The 25,131-nt window shown below is 51.2% G+C and overlaps 1 protein-coding gene across 2 annotated transcripts; it reads left to right on the plus strand.

The window, feature by feature from the left end:
- The first annotated feature begins 1,121 nt into the window (after nt 1-1,121).
- Vangl2 (VANGL planar cell polarity protein 2) lies at nt 1,122-24,658 on the plus strand. Of its 2 annotated transcripts, XM_028785716.1 has the most exons (9): nt 1,122-1,410; nt 5,861-5,966; nt 14,506-14,768; nt 14,896-15,016; nt 17,813-18,420; nt 19,131-19,267; nt 19,771-19,906; nt 21,417-21,648; nt 22,492-24,658. In XM_028785716.1, exons 3-9 carry the CDS (start codon nt 14,698-14,700, stop codon nt 22,750-22,752), a joined length of 1,566 nt encoding a protein of 521 aa, XP_028641549.1. In that variant the 5' UTR covers nt 1,122-1,410; nt 5,861-5,966; nt 14,506-14,697; the 3' UTR covers nt 22,753-24,658. The 2 variants fall into 2 exon arrangements, with proteins under 2 accessions (XP_028641549.1, XP_028641550.1); XM_028785717.1 differs by lacking the exons at nt 1,122-1,410; nt 5,861-5,966 and having other exon boundaries at nt 14,698-14,768; nt 19,131-19,271; nt 19,778-19,906.
- The last annotated feature ends 473 nt before the right edge of the window (nt 24,659-25,131 follow it).

The raw sequence follows: 25,131 nt of genomic DNA on the forward strand, positions 1-25,131 counted from the left end.
GGAGACCGGTGCGAAGATGCTTTTGAAGCGGTACTGTTCTGGGTAAGTGGCAGGTTACACCGTAAATAGTACCAATGGCAACATAATAATACTTTTGCTTTCGTTCACTCAGAGGGCAACCTGGTCTTTCTTCCCATAGCCACTTTATGTTGGACTCACCCCTGTTGGGTTCCTAGGCACTTTAGCAACTCTAACTATTTTGTTCCTTAGAGTGCTCTGAGGTGGAAATGCCTTAAATGTTCCAGATATTTTGTGCTAACCTACATTCCCTAGGTCCTACCTGCAAAGCTAAACTATCCAAAAGTTCTAGAGTGAAGAGCTTGGAGTTCCGCACTGACCCAGGAGGTTTTTTTTTTTTTTAAACTCTAGGCTTCCTGGGAAAAGCCCCCCCACCCCCTACCCCCGCTGCCCCAAGTCGGGGGCCCTCGTTGTCGTCTTCTCTCCCTTCCCCTCTCCCCTAGGGCAGGATTCCCTTTGTAATTAATCCCAACACTCAAAACAGAGGGGAGGAAAACGTGTTAATGAGTGAGCGTCCCAGTCTGACTAGGCGGTCTTCGCTCACAGCTAGAACACCGAGTAATTAAATTATTTTTGGAAGAAGGGGGGTATGGTGTCAGGGAAATACCGTATACATGAGAGAGGGGCCTGTCTCTTGTCACTAATTAATATCAGGGATGACCTTTTTCGCAGCTCTGAGCCGGAGGGGATCGATCTTCCCACATCTCAGATTCCACTGGAGTTTGTGAGGTCAGGTTTGTGGTCCCCAAGAAGAGAATATGGCCAGCATCAGGGCCTAGGGGAAAGGTCTTCAATCGGGGGGGTCGAAGAAGAAAGCTCCAAGAGGGGCTGCGGGCTGGACCAAAGCCAAGAATCGACGCAGCATCCAGCACACCTTCCTGGCCAGGTCTGCAAGGCAGGCGTGGATTCCCAGGATCCAGAGGGCGCAGGGCATGGCCAGGCGCAGGGCTGGGGGTGCCGCGACTCGAGGAAGAGCCGGGCCGCAGACAATGGACGCAGCAGCGGGAGGGGCGGCGGCTGCGGGAACAGCCGGGAGGCGGCACCTGGGAGCTCGCTCCCCGCCCCCTGCCCCTTCTGGTCCCCTCCCCCTCCGCCGCCGGCTCCAGAGCTGATTCCCGATCCCCGATTGCTTGGTCCTGGGTCCCGCCATGGGAGCCTGAGCGCCCTGCAGGTCCCCCGGCCCCCTGCCCCCGGGGCCTCGAGGGGGAAACAGGCGAGCGGTCTGGGACGGAGCCGGGGTGAGCGACCTCGGGAGCCCCCCTCGTCAACCCCCATCGCCCGCGCTGCCGGTTCTGGAGCGCGGAGTTCGGAACGACCGGGTGCGCTGCGGATACAAAGGCGCGGAGCAGAGCGGGGCGTGCGCCCAGTCCACCCGGCTGTTCGCAGCGGCGGGTGAGTGGCGGGCCGTGGGGGCGCGGGCAAAGTTTGCAAAAAAAAAAGGAAAGAAAGAAAGCAACAGAAAAAAGAAGGGAACCATGCAAAAGACCAGGGAGCGCCCGGCCCTGGAGAAAGCAGGGTGGCTTCTGGGGGAAGGGGGGGCTTGAGGCAGCCCCCTTCCGGTCTCGCCCCACTGCACAGCGGAGTAACCCCAACTTTGGAGAGGGGAAGGGGCGCATGGGAGAAGGGGCGGAGCCCAGGCCTTAAGAGCCGGGGACTTTCCTGGGCCGGGGGCCCCGGGCGGGCGCCTGAACGATCCCAGGGGAACCCATTGAACGGGGATTGGAAAGCGTGTGTTGGTGGTGGGAGAGGCCGGGGAAGGATCGGAGGTTGGAGGTATTGGAAGCTGGAGGTATGTAGGGATGCATACACACCTTTGGAGTGCGGGGAGGAAGGGGCAGGTAAATGTTCAGGGTGAGAGATGGCCCTGCACAGCAGTGTGTGTGTGTGTGTGTGTGTGTGTGTGTAGCCCAAGGATGGGACTTGGCGGCGATACTGGTCAGTGTGTGTCGGGGTGTGTTGGGGGGAACCAACGACATCATACCTTTCCCTCGTCCTATTTACTCATAGAAGGTCCTAAGCACTGCATTAGTGAGTTTTAAAGGACTGATTGGGGGATCAGTATGCGTGATTCTTTGTTTTGTGTGCGTGTGTGTGTGTGTGTGTGTGTGTGTGTGTGTATGTGTGTGTGTGCATAAGCCTTGATGTGCTGCGTGTTCCTGCAGGTGGGCCCTGGGTTTGGATGTGTAGCTGTTTTTCCGTGTGTGTGTGTGTGTGTGTGTGTGTGTGTGTGTGAGAGAGAGAGAGAGAGAGAGAGAGAGCACTGACCACACATCTGCTGTGTATATGGGTATGTATTTGTGTGTATACTCAAGGGAAGGGGTGTGTGTCTGTGTATGTGCTGAGAGAGGGGCTTATGGGAAGGAGATGGGCAGGTATTAGAGAAGGTGGGTTTATAAGAGCAGAATGGGTGGTGTGTGTGTGTGTGTGTGTGTGTGTGTGTGAATCTGTGCTCTTGTGAGTAACCTGGACTGATGCATAGGTATGGATATGTGCCCGTCTTTGGACATATGTGTATTTTGAGTGTGTATTGTCTCTGCAGGCAGATTTTCCTAGCAGAAAGCCCACAGGGAAGGCTGTCTGCGGGATTTGAATGTCCCTGCCTAGATTCAAGGGTAGTGTCGTGAGTATGTGAGACCCTAGTGGAGATTCTGCAAGGGGGGAGGTAGTGAGTTGTCTTAGGTGATGCTTATTTGGGGAGATGGACTTTTTTGGAAGATGGTGTGTGATGTGGGGAATGGGGAGGTGGAATTTTGGGGTTCAGGAGTCAAGGACATAATAATGGCCTTCCTCACTGTCATTGGCTGGGCTTTAGTGCCCTTTGAGGCCGTATGCTTGGCTTCTCTGACCCAGTTACTCTCTCTGAGGCCACGGCTCTCTTGGAAAGCCATGTTGTAGGTGGTTACTTCAGAGCCCTCCAGCTCTGCCCTGCCTCTAGGATCCTGAGGGGTGTGGGCTGGAGGCTAGAAGAAGCATACTTCAAGGTGTGAGACCTGGTAGGGAGCAGCGGTAGGATGGAGAAAGTGATATGGGCTGCTTGTCTGGGAGTTTCTGCAAGTGTGTTGAGTAGTTTATCCTGCAGTTTCTTTATTAGAAGCACACTTTAGATGGAGTGTGTGTAGTGTGGGTGGATGTGTGTGTGTGAATATGTATGTGTGCATGTGTGCATGCATGTATGTGTGTCCGAGAATGTGTGTGTATATGTGTTTGTGTATGCAGTGTTTGTGAATGTGAGTTCGAATGTGCACACGTTTGTTTAGGTGTATGCATATGAGTGTGTTTCTGTGTGAATGTGTGTCTGTTTGTGGGTGTTGGAGTTGAGCTTTCAAGAGGGCAGTTGCCCACTTGGTGGGAAACGAGTCTGTATCCATCATCACGAGCCTGGGTGGAAGCCCGAGACTGAGGAGTAGACGTCTCTTCCTCCCTGAGCAGTAGCAGCAACCCCCTTTTCTCTTTGCTCTTGTTGATTCTCTTTTGGGGTGAAGGGAAGACAGGGGCGGTCATTTCCTCTGGGACCCAAGCCTTCTTCCCAGCTGCGTGTTCTCAACTCTTCCTCTTGCTGCCAGAGGTTAGTCAGGCGGAGACACTGGTTTTAAGACAGAGGCTGAAGCTGCACATGCCCATTAGGGTCCTGGGTAATTGCAACTGGAATGTTGGTCTCTAATGGGCATGTGCAGTTGGAATGTTCCATCTTTAGCCCTCAGAAGTCCCTACCTTTCATAAAGCCTGGGGAGAGGAGGGGAGAGGTTTAGAAAATGCTGGAGCAGGAAGAGAAGGCTAGGAACAGTCTGCCCCAGTCCAGTGTTCCCTTTCTTCAAGCCAGACACCTGTCAGATGGTTTCCCTGGGCCTGCAAGGTGCCCCTGTCCAGACACCTGTCAGATGGTTTCCCCGGGCCTGCAAGATGCCCCTGTCCAAGGCCCTGGCGCTGGCGTGCCTTGTTTGCTCCAGGTATGTTCCCTACCAGTAGGAGTTGTCCCCCAAGGAGGAGGAATTGTGGTCAGACAATGACAAGTGCCATTTCAAAGAGTGCTTCCAGACTGGGAACCAGTGGCCACACTGGCCCCTCCTTCTCTATTGTCTTGGTCCTGCTTTGTACTTTCTCTAATTCCCCCGCAGGGCTGCCTTCTCTGGTGTCTCTTCCTCTGTTCCCTCCAACTTCTTGGAGGTCTTGAGGAGGAAGATCCTCCTTTTTCCCTGGTCCTTTACTCCTTCTGAGGCTTAGGGACTCCACTTTTCTCCTTTGCTGGCTCCTACACTATGAGGCCAAAGGAAGAGGCAGCCAGTCTCACTTAGTGTTCAGAGCTGTGTGGGCTGGGACATGTAACTAAGCTTCATTCCTTAGCCTCCTGGGTGTTTTAAGACACCGTCCTCCTAGCCCACACTGACCCCATCCACAGGGAATCCCAGTCCCCACCCTGCACTGCGACCTCTCTCCCTTGATGACAGTTTGCTCTGAACTTCTAGCTTTGCTGCATCCCAATTCTGTGAGCTGAGATAAAACAGCTAAGTTTTGGAAGCCTCACCTGTTACATGCGGTTGGCGATAGATCCCACCTCATAGGTTTATGATGACAAGAGAAATAACCAGGGAAGAGTGTGTTCTTCAGTGTCTGGCACAGGGGAATGACTTAGTAAATCCTGGCTGTCACGGCTTGGATTTTGATCCACAGATGTAGTAGGTAAGGGGCGGATGGAGATCTGGGCGGTCGGGCATCGGAGTGAGGCTGTGCACTGTGCTCTCCTCTACAGACCACATTCAGCACAGTCCACTCTCTGCCAGGGTCTGTGTGAAACACGGGGGATGGAGCGGAGAAGAGCACTGTTGACAGGGGAAACACGCTTGGACACGTTGATCCCCGAACCCCCTAGTGCTGTAATGGAGGTATATCCTGGAGGCCTTTGCAGCATAGCGTTTGGTTCTGTCTGAGGTGCAGTACTGGGCAAGGTTCCTGAAGGAGATGTGTTGGCCACTGTTAGAAGTTAACATGAAATGAATTTCTTTCAAGAGAATGGAATCTAGCGCACACACAGAAGGATTCAACCATCTCTGTCTAGTTGGGGAGCATGCTCACTAGCTCTGAAAGAACTGCAGACATACTAAGCAGTTGTTTCCAGTGCCCTCTTGTTTAGTTCTAGGCTACCTCCAACCTACCTTCTGTCTCTGTGGAGCTCTGTTCTGGCTCTTTTTTCTAAATTTCATCATTTATGTCTGGCTTACTCTTCTCAGAATTTTTGCAAGGCTCGTTCATATGTACTTATGTATATACGTTATATATGTATGGCATATGTAATGCTTTTTATGGCTTAGTAATCTCCTACTACACAGATATTCCTTAGCTGATTTCATTTATTTATTCATTTGCTTATTTGTTCGCTTATTTATTTATTTTGAGACAAGGTCTGTCTTGCTTTTTATCTCCGGCTGGCCTGGAACTCGCTATGTAGACTAGATTGCCCTGGAACTTGTAGAGACCTGCCTTTCTTTCTGGCTCCTGAGTGCAGGTATTAGTCCTGTTCCATGACGCCTGGCCGTTCTTAACCATTTTTAAAGGATAGGGAGACAGGGAGAGAACCAAGGGGCTTGTTGGTGGACGCTGAGCATGAGCAAGGACATCTGTGGGGTGTTTGGTACTGCTGGATCTTGAAGTACAAAGTGGAGATTTGGCCTCAGTTTCCCTAGCTATAAAACAAAATTAATAATCCCTTTCCTTTCCTGTCCTGTCCTGTGGTGTTTGTTGGTGGAGGTGGAGGCATCAGGGAGAGGAGAGGCTGGGATAGTATTGTCAGAGGTGGTTCTTCTTCTTCTTTTTTTTTAACCTACCCTTTCCTCCTCTTTCCTGGCAGCTCCCGCCTGTGTGCTTCTGGTCTTATCCCAGATTTATCTTCCTGCTTTGCCTCTACTCAACTTCCTCTCTCTCTGAGGTGACCTGAAACCTCTCACCCTCTACAGGTGGGTAATCCTGTGCTCTGTGTGATTTTGAGAGCAGATGTGCAGACGGACTGTCTTTGTCCTGTTTGGCCTTTGACAGCCCTTTGTCACCTTCTCTGTTGTGATCTGGCAAGATCCACAGTGTGCCAGGCAGGATCTTTGCATCTCCCCCCACCCCCTACTTAGTACAGAGTGGGAGGCAGAGGCTTCTATGGTGGGGCCCTTTGGAAATGAGCTGTTTCAGTGCCAATCTTATGCCCCTGGCAAGGTTGGTAATTACAGACAAGACAGCTGGGAATGGGTTTGGGAAAAGCAAACTTGGACTCAGCAGTACTGGGGCTATCCTGGTAATCAGGGTGGGGCCCTGAGAGGGGAGAGTGGCAGTGTCTGGGGGCTGGGGTGGGGCAGGAGGCTTGGGGCCTCCTTCCAGCCCATCGATGGGTAGCTAGGACGAGAGCCTGGAAAAGAGTGGGAAGCCATTGGATCCTAGGCCTGACCTCACTGAGGAAGAGGGAGAAGCTGGAAGACCAAAGAGCTCCTGAGACATGGGATGGATCAGGATGTGATTAGTTCCTGGCCCATGTTCCCGTTGGGGAGGAGCCATCTTTACATCCAAAAATGACTCTTCCTTTTTCTGAGTGGAATATACTTTTTATAATGAGGCAATAAGGAAAAGAAGCAGAAGTCTTGGCTAAAAGCTGGGAAACCATCATTTTACTATTGATAATTTATTAATTTGTCTTTTTTTATGTACATTGGTTTTATGTATGTGTTTTGCTTGCATGTATGTCTGTGTGAGTGTGTTAGATTCCCTGGAACAAGAGTTACAGACGGTTAGGAGCTGCCTTGTGGGTGCTGGATATTGAACTCAGGACCTCTGGAAGAGCAGCCAGTGCTCTTAACTGCTGAACCGCTGAGCCATCTCTCCAGTGCTTCAATTTCTAATCTATCCATCTATCTATTTACCTACCTACTTTTTCTTTTTTCTTTTCTTTTCTTTTCTTTTCTTTCCTTTCCTTTTCTTTCTTTTCTTTTCTTTTCCTTCCTTCCTTCCTTCCCTTTTCCCTCCATCCCTCCCTCCCTCCCTCCCTCCCTCCCTCCCTCCCTCCCTCCCTCCTTCCCTCCCTCCTTCTCTCTCTCTTTCTTTCTTTCTTTCTTTCTTTCTTTCTTTCTTTCTCTCTCTCTTTCTTTAAGGCAGGGTCTCACTGTGTGGCCCTGAAACTTCCCTTGTAGACCAGACTGGCCTCAACCTCAGAGATCTGCTTGTCTCTGTCTCTCAAGTCCTGGGCTCACCAAGACATGTGGTCATCACACATGGCCTTATTGAGCACTTTGTGTATTTCAGCTTCTGGATTCATTATATAGAAAACTATTGTTCCCATTTTACAGACAGGAACATAAACTTAGAGAAGGCAAGAAAGTCTTCAGAGATGGTATAGTTCCTAATTGCTGTTCTTGGTCTCTGTGATTTCTTTGCTCTTTGGGCTTCCTTTTCCCCAAGTCTCTCTGTCTTTCCGTGACGCCATCCCCATTCTGATTGCTCAGTGCTGGCTTTAATCTTGACTGTGACTAATCCCTCTTCCTCCTTGGAAAGCTAACACAAGTCCATGTAGCCTGACCAGTAGAGACTTCTAAGGATGAGAACCCATGGGGTCTTATGGAGGAGCCCAGCCTTTTCCCAGGAGGAGCACCTCCTTGTCCGAGCCACTGCAGGGCTCCTGTTAGAGCTGAAGCTCTTCCTTTGTGTGTGGAGTAGGAGCCTCGTTCAGCAAAGAGACTTAAGCTTCACCACCATAGCTCAATGAGTCTTTGTGGAGAGGGACCCGGCCATCACTGTTGTGGATAGGGACCTGGCCATCACTGTTGTGGAGAGGGACCCGGCCATCACTATTGTGGATAGGGACCTGGCCATCACTGTTGTGGAGAGGGCCCTGGCCATCACTGTTGTGGAGAGCGACCTGGCTATCACTGTCCTGTGGTTTTTCTCGAAGTCGTAACCGTAGGACTTCAAGTTCTACTCTCATCAGTGCTTGGCACCCCCCTACCCCCAGCCTGGACAGAAGGCAAGAGGGTGTTTATGATTGGGGATCTGGCTTTTTAGGAGGAAGGGGAGGTCGGATAGAAACAGGCTCTGAGCCTGAGGTCTGATGTGGTAACTCAAAAACCAGCCAAGTGTGAACAGAAACACATATCTCGTCATCTGCTCTACCCCAGGAATGGAAGTGGCGCATAGAAAGATGGGGGAGTTGCTAATCTTCAGAAAGAGTGAGAAGCTTGGGTGAGGGAGGCGGGTGTTGTCAGGAGGGTGGAGGCTGGGTGCAACTCTTTTGGCCTCTGTGTTCCTCGATATGAGTGGCCCTGGGCTGGGGTAGGTGGAGGTTTACGAAGAAACCCAGGCCTGCCCCTCCCCCCCCCACACACATTGGGTCTCACACCTTGAGGCTCATTCTACTGCTTTCCCATACAGTCATAGGGGACGTCACCCACGGCATCCCCCATGGTGTCACCCACGGCATCCCATATGTCTTTCTTGCACTCACTCCTTCCCCACATCTTAGCTCTCCTGGTCTACATTGCCAGCCGGAGGCTGGTTGACTTCCCCTTCCTAAATAACTCTTCCTGCATTGAGGCAAGGGCTGGGTGAGCAAACTTTGAGGTCTCTTGGGGCCAGGGGCAGTTGAGGCCTCCGTAGGACTGAAAGACAGGGTGGCATTTTGTTTGACTGTGTGTGTAGGAAGTGGGGCTGCAGGTCAGCGCAGCTCACCCGCTTCCTATCGCCCTTCTCCCGTTTTCTGGCTCAGTCTTTCCAGACCTTACCTGGTATGTGGGGAGGGGCCTCTTTTGCCACAGCCTGGGAGGCAGCAGCTCAAACCCCTGTGGGTGGGGGAAATTAAATAGAGCATCCTGGCATTTCAGTCCTGGTTGGGTTGCCTCTGTCCTCTCTCCCCATAGCCTCAGCCTGGGAAAGGTGCCAAAGGGAATATTTGTCCCTCAACATCCTGCCCAAGATTGACCAGGGATGGGTCTAGGGGAAACTAGGGGCTGGGATCCTGTGGGATGTGCTTGTGTTTGTGTGAGCGTGTGTGTGTGTGTGTGTGTGTGTGTGTGTCTGTGTCTGTGTCTGTGTGTGTGCTGGGCTGGGGGCAGGGACTCTGAGAGCTGCATGGGGTTGGGGTGCCAGAGACAGCAGAACAGGTCTCTACAGAACCTGCCTGGCCGGGGTGGGTGGAGCCGGGTGGGGCAGGCAGGAACCATTCCAGGTTTCAGGAGGGGAACTAGAGTATGTGCGCATGTGCATGTGTGTCAGTGTCTCAGTGTCTGGGTTCGGAGGATACCCTCCGCACTACCTGCGTTACACTGAGGGAATTACAGAAGGTGGGGAGGGGCGGGCTCTTCACTCTAGCTCTCTTTCAGTCAGTATCAGGTGCCCTGGCAGGAGCCTATCTGTGCACTCTTCCCTGCTACTCTGCCCCTCCCCTGCTAGGAGAAGGATCCTGCCCCCACCCTGGGGCTGTGAGGATGGTGAGCTCATGTCTGGCCCTCCTCGGAGAGTGCTTGGTTAGCAGTATGGGGGTGGGGCACCTGGTGCCAGCTCCTGGGCACCTCATCCTGCAGCCTTCCCACTGGGTCCTCTCTTGGGTCTCACCAGAGTAACTGGGTCTCTTCTGAGGGCATAAGAGTGAGTCTGGGAGCCCATTTTAAGGCTTATGGTGGCTGTGGTCCTTGCCCATCCTGTACCTGATTCTTTCTGTGATAGGAAGGATGTAGCATGAAGTTCTTGGGATGGGTGGCTTTTCCGTGTCCAGGCTGGATGGGAACAGAGGGCTAACGTTCTTCAGAGCAGTGACTGGGCACAGAAACTATTCATTCTGGAGGTAGATTCTTTGATATTGGGCTTAGGACTGCCTGACCTCTGACCCCATGTCTGGTGGGAAGGCGCAGGGCAGGAGTCATTAAGTCTTCCCCTCTCCTCAGCTTCTTGTAGTGTTGTCTGTTGAAAGAACCAGAGTTGGAGGGAGGCTTGCAGAAGAATTTGTTCACCCTTTAGGAGATCCCCGCAAACCCAACTGCTAGCAAGGTTTTCCCACCACTAAGAGGCTAGAACGGACTGTAGTGGAAGTAATGACCACTGGCCGGCCATTTACTGCCCTTCTCTGGGCCTTACTTTATTATCTGTAAAACTTGGTTGGTTTTATGGCTGAGTCACCATTCAACTATTGCTTGCAGCTGCTGAGAACCTGGGTGGGTCAGTCCACTGTCCCCCAGTGAGGGAGAGAGAGGGCAGAAGCAGAGAGTTCCAAGTTAGGTGTCTGTATTTTTACTCAAATCAAAAGTCTTGAGTCTCTGTTATTGCCTGACAGGGCCACCTGGTTGGACTCATCTTTGAAACATGGGGAAATAGTATGGTGTAGGCAAACCTTTGAACCTTTGTTCTGCTTTTTGATAACCAGCCTTATGACTAGGTGCTCTGCTTCTGCGCAGATAGCTAAGTTACCCCCACCCCAAAGTAGGCACTCACTGCTTGGGAGTGCAGCATAGGAGTCACTTGCCTGTCTGTGGGTCGAGGTGCAGAAGGGCGGCCAAGCCAGATTCTGTAATACCCTGATTCTTATGTAGGAATCAGAGAGGGTTGTAACAGGCAAGAACCCACAGATGAATGCCTCTTCTGGAGAGCTTCAAGGGATAACTGTGCCCAGGCAGGACTACCCTTCCTGGTCTCTGGCTGAGAAGAGGAAATGGGGCCTATGAGAGACAGACCCCCTTCAAAGCAGAACTTTTAGCTTCTTTTCCACTTTTCCAGCCTCATCTTTTTCTGGCCCAAGTCTTCTCTCACGTGAAACCCAGGTAGTTCCACCTCACAGGCCTACTTCCAGCCCTGTCACGCGTCGGTTGGTGGAGAAGGGTTGGCCCCTTCTGAGGTGTGATCTATTCCTCCCTCCCTCTCTCCTCTGGCTGACTCACCCTGGCTTCTGCTTTTTCTCCTTGTATTCTGCCTCATGCACCCTCCCAGGTCTGAGGACCTGGACTGCACTGTAGGCCTAGAGCAGTGGCAAACGGACACAGTGACCACAGGCTCCTAGGCCTGGTTGTTTTCCTCAGCACCTGCCGTGAGTGCGTGTTTACACACACACACACACACACACACACACACACACACACACACACACACACAGCGCACTTGGCTATCCACTCAGCTGAGAAGGAGTCAGTTGGTCCTAGTCTTTGTTTATCCTGCACCCCTACCTACCCGTATACCCCGTACCCTGTTCTCTCTGCCTCTTGCCAGGTTTTCAGTTTATATTTTCTCGAGGCCTCCAATTATTTCCATGAAGAAACCCGATCCCAAGCTCAGACAAAAGCTGGGCTGCCAGAGTAGAAACCCCATTCTCTCCCCCTCTGTCCCATTCCCCCAGCTCTATAACCTTTCTCACTTTGGATGCTGGGTATGAGTTCCAGGACCTGGCTGCCATCACCTAGGCAACAGGGGGCTTTGGTTGCTATGGTGATCAATGTGGGAGAAGCTGGGCAGCCCGGACAAAAGCCCCCACATTCCCCTCAGCCCTCCTCCCAATTCCCTTGGGATGTTACTGAGACACATTCCATTAATTTTATTTCTGAAAGGCCTTTGGAGGGGAGAAGGGTCTCCTTTTTGTGCTGGGCTCTTTCTGCTCCCACCCCCCTTCTCCTCTTTGGCCTCCTTTTAACCCCAGATAATCCATGGCTGGTTTGAGAAGGGGACTCAGTGCCCGTGTTTGTGTCTTGTGGGGTGGGGGGGGGGTGAGTTGAACAACAGTGGAGCATATTGGCTTTTTACAGTCTCTGCTCCTCAGCTGGGCACAGCTCAGCCCTGTGCCAAGTTCAGACTTCTCTCCTGTCTCCTCACCGCTCTGACATTTCTACTTGTTGATTTCATCCACTGAATCCGTCCTCCACTTTGTTTCCTGGGAACGCTGCCCACCCAAGAGACCCTCCAAACCTGATTCTTGAGACTGATTAAGCAGGGGGAAGTTCTGCCCGTGTCTTTGCCTACCTTTCATCCCTTCCAATGCTGGGATTAGCTCCTTGGGTACCCAGAGGGACAGCAAGCAAAGGCTTTAGAAGTCGTGGTCCTTTGGGCACCCTCTGTTTGGTGGTTGAGGGAGGAGCATGTTTTGCTGCATTTTGAGCAGCCCTCTGTGTGCCAGGGCTGCGGGGTTTGTCTTTGGCTGGGGAGGAATGTGGGGGGCTCCAGGCTAAGTAGCTCAGAACAAAGAGTTGAGAGAGAACTGGCACCCTGTCTGACCGAAATTTATCTGCAGGGGAAACAGTAGCTTCACCTCACATCTGGGTGTGTTTGAAGTAGTGGGCTGGGGTGTGTGTGCTCCAGAGTTCTTTATTTAGTCCCACGATTTATTTATACCGCCGCCTTCCCTAGTTTCAGAGGAAGTGGTTGGGGACTGGAGTTTGAGAGCTTATTAATTGCTTAACTATTAGTAGCTACACAGTCTATGAAAGCCCTTCTTTCACCCCTGTGTTCCTTGCAGCTACCCCATGAAGGAGGTATCTTCACCTCTTGTTTTACCAAAAGGTTCACCAGCCTGTGAGCACAGTAGGGTTAATAGCTTGACCACTGTCTCGCAGCTCAGCAACAGAGAGTCAGATCTTAAACCCGGATCTTTGTGTAAATCCCAGGCTCTTTTTGGCGTCGGCTTTGGGTTGGGATGCAGGTATTTGGGGTGAAGATGAGGAAGGAGAGGGCTCTAGCGTCTGTCTGAGTCTAATCCGTATCCCTTCTTTGTCCTTTGGCTTCATCATCCTCTCTGTAATCTGTTGGTTTCAGAGCCTCCTGGCAAAGCTCAGTCTTTAAGAGCAGAGCTAGAAGGACCAGGTGGGAACCACATCAAAAGTGGCACAGCTGCACCGCCTAAACTGTCTGGAGGAGTGAACCAGTAGAGTGGGTTCCCGGGGAAAGGGAAGAGGGGTCCAACATGTAATTTACAGACAGAGAGGTGAACAGGGGATGGGCCCTGTTTGTGGCCCTGTTTTAGGGAGGTTTGTTGAAGTATGTCTGTCCCCAAAGTATGTGTCTATCACATGTTGCTTTGATGTGGGAATTTTGAAGTCTCTGGCCCACGGATTGTATCCACATAACTCCGTCAGGAGGAGAGATGAATAGATTGCACATGATTCTTATCTCCCCACAATGGCATTCAGATAGGCAGGCGTATTTTACTCAGTGGGTATCAGTTACTGTATCCACATGAGGGGAAATGGATGAAAATATATCCATCCTTCTGCTCATCCTCCAAGTCCAGGTGATGTAAAGTCATTGGAGAAGAGATGTCTCCACAAAGCAAGTCTGTTTCAGTGCTTTAGCATCCGGAAGGCCCCAGCAGCGTTGGACCTGGCCGTGGTCACTCCTTCCCGGCTCTCCGCTTGTCTCATTGGCTGTCTTGAGACTTCACTCTTCTGGCCTCCTTCTCAGTCTCTTTGCTTGCTCTTCTTGTCCTCCTGACGTGTGCAGTTTGGACATCTTGCATCCCTTCTCCTGAGCTCTTTGCAGTGTCTCTGCATGTTGACTGTACCTTGCGTTCAGACTCCAGCTCCTTGGATGCCCAGTTGTCCATTCCTCACAACGCTGCTGTGAGCTTTGTGAATGGGGAACAGCGTACTCTCAGCCCTCTCCCACGAGCTTGCTCTCCCCCACACGTGCTCCTGCGTAAACTCCGTCCTCCCAAGTCGCTTCTTCTACCCAGCTCGTTGCCTTACCAGAGCTCAGCGTCTTCTCCCTTGCTTGGGGTAGGCTTTTTATTTTTATTACTTAAATTACATTTTACGTACTTATATTGTGTGGTTGACTGGGTGTTTTTGATGTGTCCCCCCCGCCCCTGCTGCTCTCTTCATCAGGTCTAGTTGGTTCTGCAACTCTAGTTCTTGTGTCTTCAAATGGTTCCATAAGAAACTATTTCTTGGTTCTAGTGGCTGAGTCCTCCTGCTGTGGGACCTTCTCACTGATCACTCTGTTTCTGCTTTTACTTCTTTCCAATCCAAATCAGCACAGTTGAATAGGCTTCCCGATAACCTGCAAATAAAACCAGAACTCTTTGTGTGGCTCCTACAGATTCTGCCAGCCTCTCATCCTGAGCTGTGTAGTGTATTGTTTCCTAACTGCATGGAGCCGTTTCTTGACTTGGCCTTCCTTGGTGTGGTGTCATTCCTTCCCTTTCTTGGGCTTTTTCTTCCTTTCTTGGACATGGTCAGGTGTCATTTTCCCAAGTTCTTCCCGATGGGAAAGAATCAAATAATCTACCCAAGTTGGATTATTCTGGGTGTTTTCCTTGCCCTTGGAGCCTGTGATAGCATCTTTCCCAGCCTAGAATATTGTGGGTGGAGGGTCTTTCTAGCTGACAAAGCCAAAGGAGTTGAGCCTATTGGGCAGAACAGGAACCAGGAATAAGGTATTCTCTTGGAGTGGCTGGGCTTACCTGAGATTCTGGTGGCATTTGGAGAAGTTTTTTCATTTGTGTCCTGACCTATGGGAAGCCTGAGCTACCTCTAAGCAGTTGCTTTATTTTCTCAGGGAGCTGTCGCTTGAATTTCTCTGAGATAAGCCCACTCGTCCAGCAAAATAGAGTCCCTCAGGGTGACAGTTGACTTCCTAAAGGTGCCTCTTGGCCTGAAGAAGCCTGTGCTGAAGGAGGTGGCTGTGGGACCCCCCAAGAGGCCCCAGCCCGCGGCCCTGGAGCGTTACAAGGCACGGCGTTCAGACGCCATGGACACCGAGTCCCAGTACTCGGGCTATTCCTACAAGTCGGGCCACTCCCGCAGCTCCCGAAAGCACAGGTGGGTACGGCTTGAGCAGACCAGTCTGGTAGAGGTGGTGTATGCTAAGGTGGTGGGCTAGGGGCTGCTGAAGGGACCTTGAATCCCTCTTGACCTTTGTTTCTGTTTCTCTGGCTTCCTGCTGCAGGGACCGCCGGGACCGACACCGCTCTAAGAGCAGGGATGGGAGTCGTGGAGATAAATCAGTGACGATCCAGGCTCCAGGGGAGCCCCTGCTGGACAATGAGTCCACAAGGGGGGATGAACGGGTGAGCATTGGGGATAAAAGTGGTTTAGATCAGACATTTTCTGATCCTCTGGGGCAGGTGGGGTCTCCTAGGCAAGCGCAGGGCTGATAGATATCTAGGACAAATCCAAGATCAAGAACGGTATCTTTTTGTTTATTTCTCAAGACAGGGTCACCTTATGTAGTAGCTTGTTTTTGTTGTGACACAGGGTCTCACAGAGTAGCCCTAGCTAGCACTGAACTTACAGAGATCTGCCTGCTCCTGCTTTCTGAGTGCTGGGTTTAAAGGTGTGCACCACTATACGTGGCCCCAAGACTGATTTTAAAAACAGAATCCTCCTGTCTCTGAGTCCCAAATGAAGGGATTACAGGTGTGTTACTATTCCTATCCTTTGTTTCGTGTTCCAGGGTGGGACCTTGTTGCAGGGAATTCAGGGAGTTTAGATGTTAGTGGAAACTCTTTTGGAGGTATTAGTTTCTACCTCATCTCCAGAGGCAGAGGTGGTTTAGCTGAGTAAGGAGAAATGCCCCTGCGGCTCCAAAGCTCCTGTCAGCCAGTCAGGTTGGTTCAGGAGAGTTGGAGGGCAGCCGCGGTGGTGTGGTGGGTAGGCCTCAGGTTTCCCTCAAATCTCAGATGTACGCCCTCTGCTGTTAGCTTGTGGAACAGCATCATCTAGGTCCTAAGGAAAAGGGGTTTGGGAAGTCAGTGGAGCTAGGGCACCAGAAGAGAAACTGGGCAGTTAGAGGGGGCACCTTGGAAAAGAATTCTCTAGGACAGAGTGAGCAGTTGTTTCCGTCCTAACTTCTGGTCCATTGCACTCCCTGGATAGAGAGGACAGTAGGCAGGACACAGTTCTGGAATTTAGGAGGGACAGGACTTGCAGTGACACTGAGATTACCCAAGTATTGTTCTTTCTTCTGGGGAGTATCTTAGGCAGTGGAGACTCTTAGCTGCTTGTTCCTGGGGGCAGGGGCCTGTCTGACATTGGGAGCTCTTTTCTTTCTGTAATATCAGGCCTCATAGATTTTTGAAGTTGAAGTATGATTAAACTCACCTCCTATTGGGTGGGGTTCCCTGCCGTGGTCTTTGAGAGGGTAGGCAGTGTATCTCAGGTCACTGGGTGAGGGTGGGGTCCCAGTCCCACAGCCGAAAGTGGCTAGCTCTTCTGCCTTCTATATTCAGATCAGATTCCTCTCCCATCCTCTGGAGAGGAGATTGCTCAGCTCTCTAGCCACTGGCCCTTCCAGGCTGCCTCCGACACTGCACTGCACAGCTCAGTCCTGTAGCTCATAGCCCCTAGGGTTTAGGGTAAGACTCCATATGTCCAGGCTGGATGTGAATTGTGGGTACTGAAAGTTTTGGTAGTCTTGGGACTTCTCTGTAGGATGCCCTGTAGCCACTGCAGAGAAACAGCTTTGAGCTGACCACACTCTGAAGGGCACCTGGGAGCCCGTCTGTCTGTCCTTACAGCCACAGATCCTGTGCCATGGTTATTCAGATGGTCGCCCTACAGAGCTAGCTTATAGTGACTCAGGGTGACCGTGAGTCTGCAGGGTGTTTCCCATATTCTATTTAGGTCATTCACTGATCTTCCTGTTCCCTCTTCTCCCTTAATGAGAAAACAACAGTAGCTCCCCATGATTGGAGGATAGATAATTTTTTTTTTAAAAAAAGACAAGGTCTTATGTAGCTCTGGCTAGCCTTGAACTTACTAATGTAACTGACGATGGCTTTGAACCTCTGACCTTTCTTCCTCCACCTCCCAATGCAAGAAATACAGGCATATACCACTATCTCTGGATTTTTTTTTTCTTTTTGAGACTGTCTTGATCTGTGGCCCAGGCTAATTTTGACTGCCCATGTAATCCTGCTTCAGCCTCCTGTGTTCTGGGGTCACAGTCTTGCATCACCTCACTTGGCTGGAATAGATGTCTGTTCCTGGCTGCCCAAGTGGCTTTGACTTTCCCTTCCTAGCCACTGCTCTCTGCTCCTGCACGTGGACCCCCAGTTCTCTCTTTCCTCAGGGCGCCTTGGTTCATCAATCTCTGCCCTGAGTATCTAGCTCTGGCTTCTGCGGAAACCATGGACCTCTGCAGAATCTGGAAGAAACTTAGGAGAGCCCATGTAGAACATGAATGTGGGAACGCTTCATGGGCATCTTTTACGTGCAGATTGTGGCTTTAGTAAATAGGGGATGGGCCTGCGGGTCTGCCTTTCCCATCCGCTCCCAGGTGACTTCCACACTGCTGGTTTGCAGAGCGCATTCCGACTAACAGCCCCTAGAGATCATTTAGCTCACAGTTCCCAGTCTTGGCTGAATGTTATAATCATCTTGGGGGCTTTTAAAAAAAGGTTGACAAGCAGATCTCACTTTGCATAATTGGTATGTTTTCCAAGCTCCCTAGGTGATTCTACTGTGTGCAGCTGGGGTTAGGAGTCACTAATTCAGATGAGCTTCTTACATGTCACCCGATGCTGGGGGTCAGCTCGGGTCCTATCACTCTCTGGAAGCTGCTTGTTTTGCCTGGCAAGCCTGCTCTTGGGTCACTGTCACTGCCTGAGAAGCTCCCTTGGCAGTTGTCCTGTGCTCTGCTTTGAGGGTCATCGCTGCACATGTGGTGTCTTCCCCCATGACCTCAGTGAAGCTCCCCAGGGACTTGGGTTTTAGACGGCAGTTTCTGCAGACACAAGACACAATATAGCTCAGTAACTTCTGATGATTGCATATGTGTTGATTTCTCTCTCCCGTCCACTTTCCCACTTGGGCATCTATCTTCTCTGCCTGTCGTTTCCTCTCCACCCCCTTCCTGACTGTAGGATGACAACTGGGGAGAAACAACAACAGTGGTCACAGGCACTTCTGAGCACAGCATCTCCCATGATGACCTCACACGCATCGCCAAGGACATGGAGGACAGTGTCCCGCTGGATTGTTCCCGCCACCTGGGTGTGGCAGCAGGGGCCATTCTGGCACTGCTCTCGTTCCTCACCCCGCTGGCTTTCCTGCTGCTGCCCCCGCTGCTGTGGCGGGAGGAGCTGGAGCCGTGTGGGACCGCCTGTGAGGGCCTTTTCATCTCCGTGGCCTTCAAGCTGCTCATCCTGCTGTTGGGCAGCTGGGCTCTGTTCTTCCGCCGACCCAAGGCTTCACTGCCCCGAGTCTTCGTGTTGCGAGCTCTGCTCATGGTGCTTGTCTTCCTGCTCGTAATCTCCTACTGGCTCTTCTACGGCGTTCGCATCTTGGATGCCAGGGAGCGCAGCTACCAGGGCGTGGTTCAGTTTGCCGTTTCGCTAGTGGATGCCTTACTCTTCGTGCACTATCTGGCTGTAGTTCTGCTGGAGCTGCGTCAGCTCCAGCCCCAGTTCACACTCAAGGTCGTGCGATCCACAGATGGGGCCAGCCGCTTCTACAATGTCGGCCATCTCAGGTATGGGTGCACGGGATGGGTAAAGTGGGACTTCCGTAGGACAAAGATGAGACCTGAAAAGGTTGGGGGATGGCGGGACAATAAGTGAAGAGCTAGAGGGGCTGGGTGGAAGGGAGTGTGCACACAGTAAAAGTTCAGTGGTGTTTTCAGCCTGGCAACAAGGACATATGTAGGATTGTGGGCAAGGTGTCAGTGGGAGTTGTGAACTGCCAGTGATAGGCAATTCAAAATCAGGACCCTTAGAGGAGGATGGGTCAAGAGGAAGAGATGTCAGAGGTATAAACAGAAGGAAACTTTTTCTTGGAGGCACAGGTTTTTGTGAGTAGTTGGTGAATGCTGCTGAGATGAGCAGGCCAGAGGGAGAGATAAAAAATCAGCTCCCACCAGGCTTGTGGGCAGAATGTTCCCCTCCGTCCCCCAGGCTATGCAGAGCATCAGTGGCACCTCCTAGGTCCTGTCAGAAACCTTGGGGGAATGTTGGAGTGGGAGGAGCCCCTTGTCTGGGGCTTGTTACCCCCTAGGCTTCAGCCTGGCAGGAAATGAGTAGCAGACCCAGCTTTGGGAAGGGTTAGGGGCCTGGTAAGTATAGGCCTCAGGCTTGAGCCAGGCTTCTTGGAAGCAGCTTGTCCCTGTCGTGTGTCCTCTCCAGCCCTGCTGACCTGCCCTGATGTGTCCCTTCCCCCTCCCCACTCCTGCCGTCTCCCCCACAGCATCCAGCGAGTGGCAGTGTGGATCCTGGAGAAGTATTACCATGACTTCCCTGTCTACAACCCCGCCCTCCTCAACCTGCCCAAGTCCGTCCTGGCCAAGAAAGTGTCTGGCTTCAAGGTGTATTCTCTCGGAGAGGGTGAGCGGCCCTGCTCCTCCACCCCTCCGGCCTCTTCCTAAGCAGGACTCCAAGCTACTTCCCTTGCCTTTTCCTTTCTCTGGCCTGTGTCCCAGCTCCCTCTGTTCTGTCATTCCCCTTGACTTCCAATAGCTGGTCATAGCTGCTATCCTTCTTATGTTATGGTGTACCCCCGGTTTAGATCATGTGTCTGCTCATAGCCTTGGTCTCTACCCTTTGACCCTGAACTGCAAACTCTCCTGCCTCAGGAGGCGTGTGTGTGTGTGTGTGTGTGTGTGTGTGTATGTATGTATGTGAGTACATATATGCAGGACTCCTCCCCTTTCGTCCCTTTCTGGTTGCTTTCCTGCAGTTTCTCCCAGAGGTGGCCAGGAGGGCTGGGACGGGGGCATTGTTGGGTGGTGGGGACACAGGATACATCCTCTGGCTGTGTCAGGCCTTTGTTTCCAGAGTGCAGAGGCTACACTTTTTCTGACCATCTCCTCTATCCTGCTCTTGTACAGAAAACAGCACCAATAACTCCACTGGCCAGTCAAGGGCCGTGATCGCAGCTGCAGCACGGAGGCGCGACAACAGCCACAATGAGTACTATTATGAAGAAGCCGAGCATGAGCGCAGAGTGCGCAAGCGCAGGGCCAGGTGGGTGCTGGCTGTGTGCATCCTGGGCTGCGGACACCTGAGGGAGGGGAAGCCAATAGAGCGATACCTGTGGGGCAGCGAAGCCCAGGAGGCCCCAGTGCCTGCTGGGAGCAGGACAGTGATGATACAGGGTTTGTATATTCATTTCCTAGTGCTTCCATGATTGATAACCACAGACTCGGCAGCTGTAAAACAACACATTTATTATTGCTTGGTTCTGTGGGTCAGGTTCAGGCATGCTGGACTGCTTGTTTGGATCTTTGTGCACCTCTCATGTGAGCCCAGGTTTCTCTTCCAGGCTCCCTGGCTTTTGATGGAATCACTTGTGTCTCATGCTCCCCCCACAGTTCTCAGCATGGTAGTTGGCTTTTTCCAACAGGAGCCAGCTCTTTCTTACTCTTGCTACCTACAGAGAAGCCTGGTTTTCAGGCCCAGCAGGATAATAATTATTTGTGGGTGCATGTGTGTGGAGGCCAGAGGCCAGCCTCAGCTGTTGTTCCTCAGGTGTCATCCATTTTGCTTTTTTTTTTTTTTTTTCGAGACAGAGTTTCTCTGTGTAACCCTGGCTGTCCTGGAACTCACTCTGTAGACCAGGCTGGGCTCGAACTCAGAAATCCTCCTGCCTCTGCCTCTCAAGTGCTGCGATTAAAGGCGTGCGCCACCACTGCCCGGCTCCATTTTGCTTTTTGAGATAGTATCTTCATTGCTCTGGAGCTTAACAAGTAGGCCAGACTAAGCTGGCTGGCCTCCAAGTCCCAGGGGTGCGCCTGCCTCTGCTTCCCCAGTGCTGGGATTAAAAGTACAGGCCATTATACTTGGGGTGTTTGGTTTTTTTTTTGTTGTTTTGCTTTTGTTTTGAGATGGTGTCTTACTATTTAGCCTTGGCTGGCCTGGAACTCACTCTGTAGAGCAGCCTGATCTCAAACTGCTGCATGTATCCTTCCACCCCGGTCAGACATCAGCACTGCCTGTGCTGTTGTGACCGAATAGAAATGCCATTTCCAGGGCCTGCCCTGCCAAGTCTGAGGACCTGAGTTCAATCCCCAGAATCCGTATGTTGGAAAGCGAGAAAGGACTCCTCTAAGCCCCACAGAAGGCGTGTGCATACCCCCACCCACATAAATAATATACTACTACTACCACTCCTGCTAATGTCCTGTCCCTTTAGTCATATGCATTAATTTTTTGCATAGTATACTGTTCTGTGGAGCCTTTTCTGATGGGCTACTTGGCCTTTTCTGCAGCTTAGTTCCTCAGTGTCATTCTGGATTTGATGCTGGATTTGATTGTGGATTTAAGTCCCTAGTCTGATCCCACTGAGTACGACTGCTTCTTGCTGTTCGTGAGGAAAGCACCCCCTCCATCTCTTAGCATTTGGCTCCACAAGGACTTCTGATACTTCAGGGAGAGTACAGAGGCCTGACCTCACTCTGGCTGCAGCAGTCAGAGCCAGTGGGTGGAGGATAGGATGAGCAGTGGGCACCTGGTCCAGATACTACCTGTCCCCCAGGCTTGTCGTGGCTGTGGAGGAGGCCTTCACGCACATTAAGCGGCTGCAGGAAGAGGAGCAGAAGAACCCCAGGGAGGTGATGGACCCCCGGGAGGCAGCTCAAGCCATCTTTGCGTCCATGGCCCGTGCCATGCAGAAGTACCTTCGCACCACGAAACAGCAGCCTTACCATACCATGGAGAGCATCCTTCAGCACCTGGAGTTCTGCATCACCCACGACATGACACCCAAGGTTGGCCTGCTGCTTCCAGACCTTCCCCTCTGTCCAGCTTCTAGTCTCTTTTGTTCATGGCTGTTTCTCCTTCCCATTCTGTGCCATATCTTCATTTCTTCTTGAGAATCTCTTTTCCTGTTCCCATTCCATCTATCTTGTCTGTGTGGAAGAGGCAAGGGTAGACCTCAGAGCTATTTGGGGGATTTCAGAGGCCTGTTTTCATTTTTATAAGGCCCTAGATTTCTACATTTTAAGTCTTACACCTTTACCTTTCTGACTCCTTCATCCCTAAAGGAAACTTTTGCCTCTTCTTACTTTGAGCTATTGGCTTACCTCAGCACAGTCGCCAGCTTCCAAGAATGGCTCTCTCAGAGCCCTCCTTGTTGAGTGGGTGATAAAGAGGATGGGAATGTAACTCGGTGGTATATCAGGCCTGAGTTCTTGATTTCATTTACAAGCAAAACACACATACGCACACAGTGTGACACTTGAATCTTTGCTTGGCCCACCTTTCTTGTAGTGTAGAACTACATGGTTCTAGTCATATCAATGGTATGGAAGGGAGGGAAGGAGGAATAAGGTTCAAGTTGCCCCGGGCACAGCCTGGTACAAGGAACAAGGGTGAAGAATGGTAGTAAATTCTGGTCCTGACTGGAGCTGTATCACTTCTGTGCATGTCATGGTCTCCGTCAATACATTAAGCATCTTTCTGGCATTCTTCTGCATTCACATTTGAAGATACCAATTCATGGGTATAGAAACATTCAGAAACATTCTAGCTATCTTAGAAAGCTGTGTCTCAGAGGATGAAGGGTGGGTGGGTGGAAGAGATGCCAAAATAGTATCTTCTCCCCTCCTCAGGCCTTCCTGGAGCGATATTTGGCTGCCGGACCCACCATTCAGTACCACAAGGAACGTTGGCTGGCCAAACAGTGGACATTGGTGAGCGAGGAGCCAGTGACCAATGGGCTTAAGGATGGCATCGTGTTCCTCTTAAAGCGCCAGGACTTCAGCTTGGTGGTGAGCACCAAGAAGGTGCCCTTCTTCAAACTCTCGGAGGAGTTTGTAGATCCCAAGTCACATAAGTTTGTCATGCGGCTGCAATCGGAGACCTCTGTGTGACTTTGCAGCAGCCGAGAGGAGGGATGTGGGGGTTCCCGCGGAATGGGAGAGGCTTGGTTCTCTGGCCCTGACACATTTCTGCCATCCTACTTCCTCTTGCTCTTGTTTGTTTTTAGTTTTTGTTTTTTACTTGAATTAACTTATCCTGTACTCAGTCTCCTCCCCTCTTCTTCAGTTTTTCCCGTCTGGAAATCTGGAGAGAACACCTTGCTTTAACAATGCCTGGGAACCACCCTGACCCCCAGCTTTGTATCACTCCAGGCCCTGCAGGAAACAGTGCCTCATAACTTCCCTCATCTCCATTCTTACCCCCAAAACATTCCCTGGATGGAAGTCCCTTCCAAAAGTGTTCCTGATTGTACCCTTTGCCTCCTGAGCTCCAGCTTATAAACGGATATCCTTAGAGCTGCATTCTCTAGTGGCCCCTGATAGGGTTTCTCTTGGGAGCACAGCTCTGACCCCAGAGAACCATGGTGCCAAACTCCTGTGGGACAGCAGCTAACTGTATCCCCTGTCCCCACCCTTAGCCCCAAGTCCCTGGGCAAGGATGCATCAGTTACATAGTCCCAGAGGTAGAATTCTCCCTGCAGTCTTCCTCTCCAGTGTTACAGCTGTACTTCCGGGTACACACAGACACACAGAAACACACACAGACATACAGCAACTTACAGACACACAGACACAAAGACATACACATACACAAACACCCAGAACAAGGGGAAGTTCCTCTACCCAGGAGTCTTTACTGCTGTTTCTGACTTGTATGGTCACGTGATCACAGGCAAATGGAGGTGGACTGTCTCTGACCACTTTACCAGGGCTGTGGGGAAGGTATGGTGTGTCTTTCTTAGACAATTCCTGAGAGGAAGGGCAGGATCGACCCCTGAGGTTATAGAGACCCTTGTCACTGACCCCATCCTTCTGAACTCACTGACCCCTATCCCGAGCTGTTCTTCCCACCCTTACCCATGAAGGATGCATGTTGACTTCTTAAGGACTCCATGGCATGCAGACCCTGACCAACCCTGGGGTCGAAGACTTTTTTTTTTTTTGCACCAGCTACCCCAGTCCTGCTGAATTCCAGCTCTAGAGACCTGTGCCCTCATCTCTTTATTGGGGGAGGGGCCAGCAGCTCCTTCTCATCCCCTGCCTTAAATCCAGTTCTTTGCCTCAGGGGTCTCTTTCCCATGGCCTTCCAGGGTCCCATCCTCTTCTCTCCCCGCCTTGCTTTCTGGGCTCTATATCAGGGTGAGGGACCAGGATTACTGCCTTTTGTGGGTATTAGCCCCTCACCCCAGTTTAACTAATATAGCCTTTGCAGCAAATCTGAATCTCAGTAATCTAAAGCTCACTTTGAGCAGGATTCACTAGCCCTCTAATGGGTATTTTCAGAGTAAACTTGAGCCTTTAAATCAGACACCTTTAAATTATTTTTTACCACAAGGACTAGAAATAGGGAATACCCACATCCTTCCTCCTGGGATCCAGACTGTCCTGATGACTGCGATGGAGAAATGCCCCATGACACTTTTCTAAACAACTCTCAAAGCCCCTGCAAAGACCCTTCACTTCCCTGAAAACTTGGCTGGTATTTGCTGTGCAGAGCACACCCTGAGATGGGGTACCTTTGATCTCACTGAGAGGCTGTGAGATCCCAAGGAGGAGCCTACCCACCAGCTGCTACACTTGTCCATTAGGGGTTACTTTCTTCTCATAGGAATGGTGTTTGGAGCTGACTTACACAGGGCCTCAAGGTTAGCTTAGGGCTGTGGTAGAGGTGCCTCAATAAACTCCAGTGAAATTAATATGTCCTTGGGTAATGGGAAGGTATCTTTTCTTAAAAAAAAAAAAATCAGGTTTCAGAGGAGAATCTTTTGAGTCACGTAAATACCTCACTATCCTGGAAAGCAGGGCCTGGATGGTGATTGGGGTCATTGCCTTTGTGGGCAAGAGTGGGTTTTGGTGTTGCTTTGAGCAGTGGGTGGGTGGGATGGCCCGAAGGAAAAGATTTGGGATCTTAGTTGATGCCCTAGGTTAGGGACACAGGAGTGTTTGTTTTAAGAACCTGCCATGTTTTTTAATCACTGTGATATTTCCATTCCTTTTTCCTAAAACAAAGAGAGGAAGCTGACTCCCTGTCTAAGCACTAAGGGCTGTAACTTAAGAATGGTAGCGTTTTGGTCCTTTGTGTCAGAACTGTGGTATCTTCGTCTACTTTGGTTTATTTTTTAAAGTGTCAAGATGAATTGTCAAATGTATGGCTGTGTGTATGTGTGTATGTGTGTCTGTATGTGAGAAAGAGAGAGAGAGAGAGAGAGAGAGAGAGAGAGAGGTGTCTCTCTCTCTCTGTGTGTGTGTGTGTGTGTGTGTGAGAGAGAG

This window comes from Grammomys surdaster, unplaced genomic scaffold (genome assembly GCF_004785775.1).
Source record: "Grammomys surdaster isolate TR1022 unplaced genomic scaffold, NIH_TR_1.0 125341, whole genome shotgun sequence".
Classification (NCBI taxonomy): Eukaryota; Metazoa; Chordata; class Mammalia; order Rodentia; family Muridae; genus Grammomys; species Grammomys surdaster.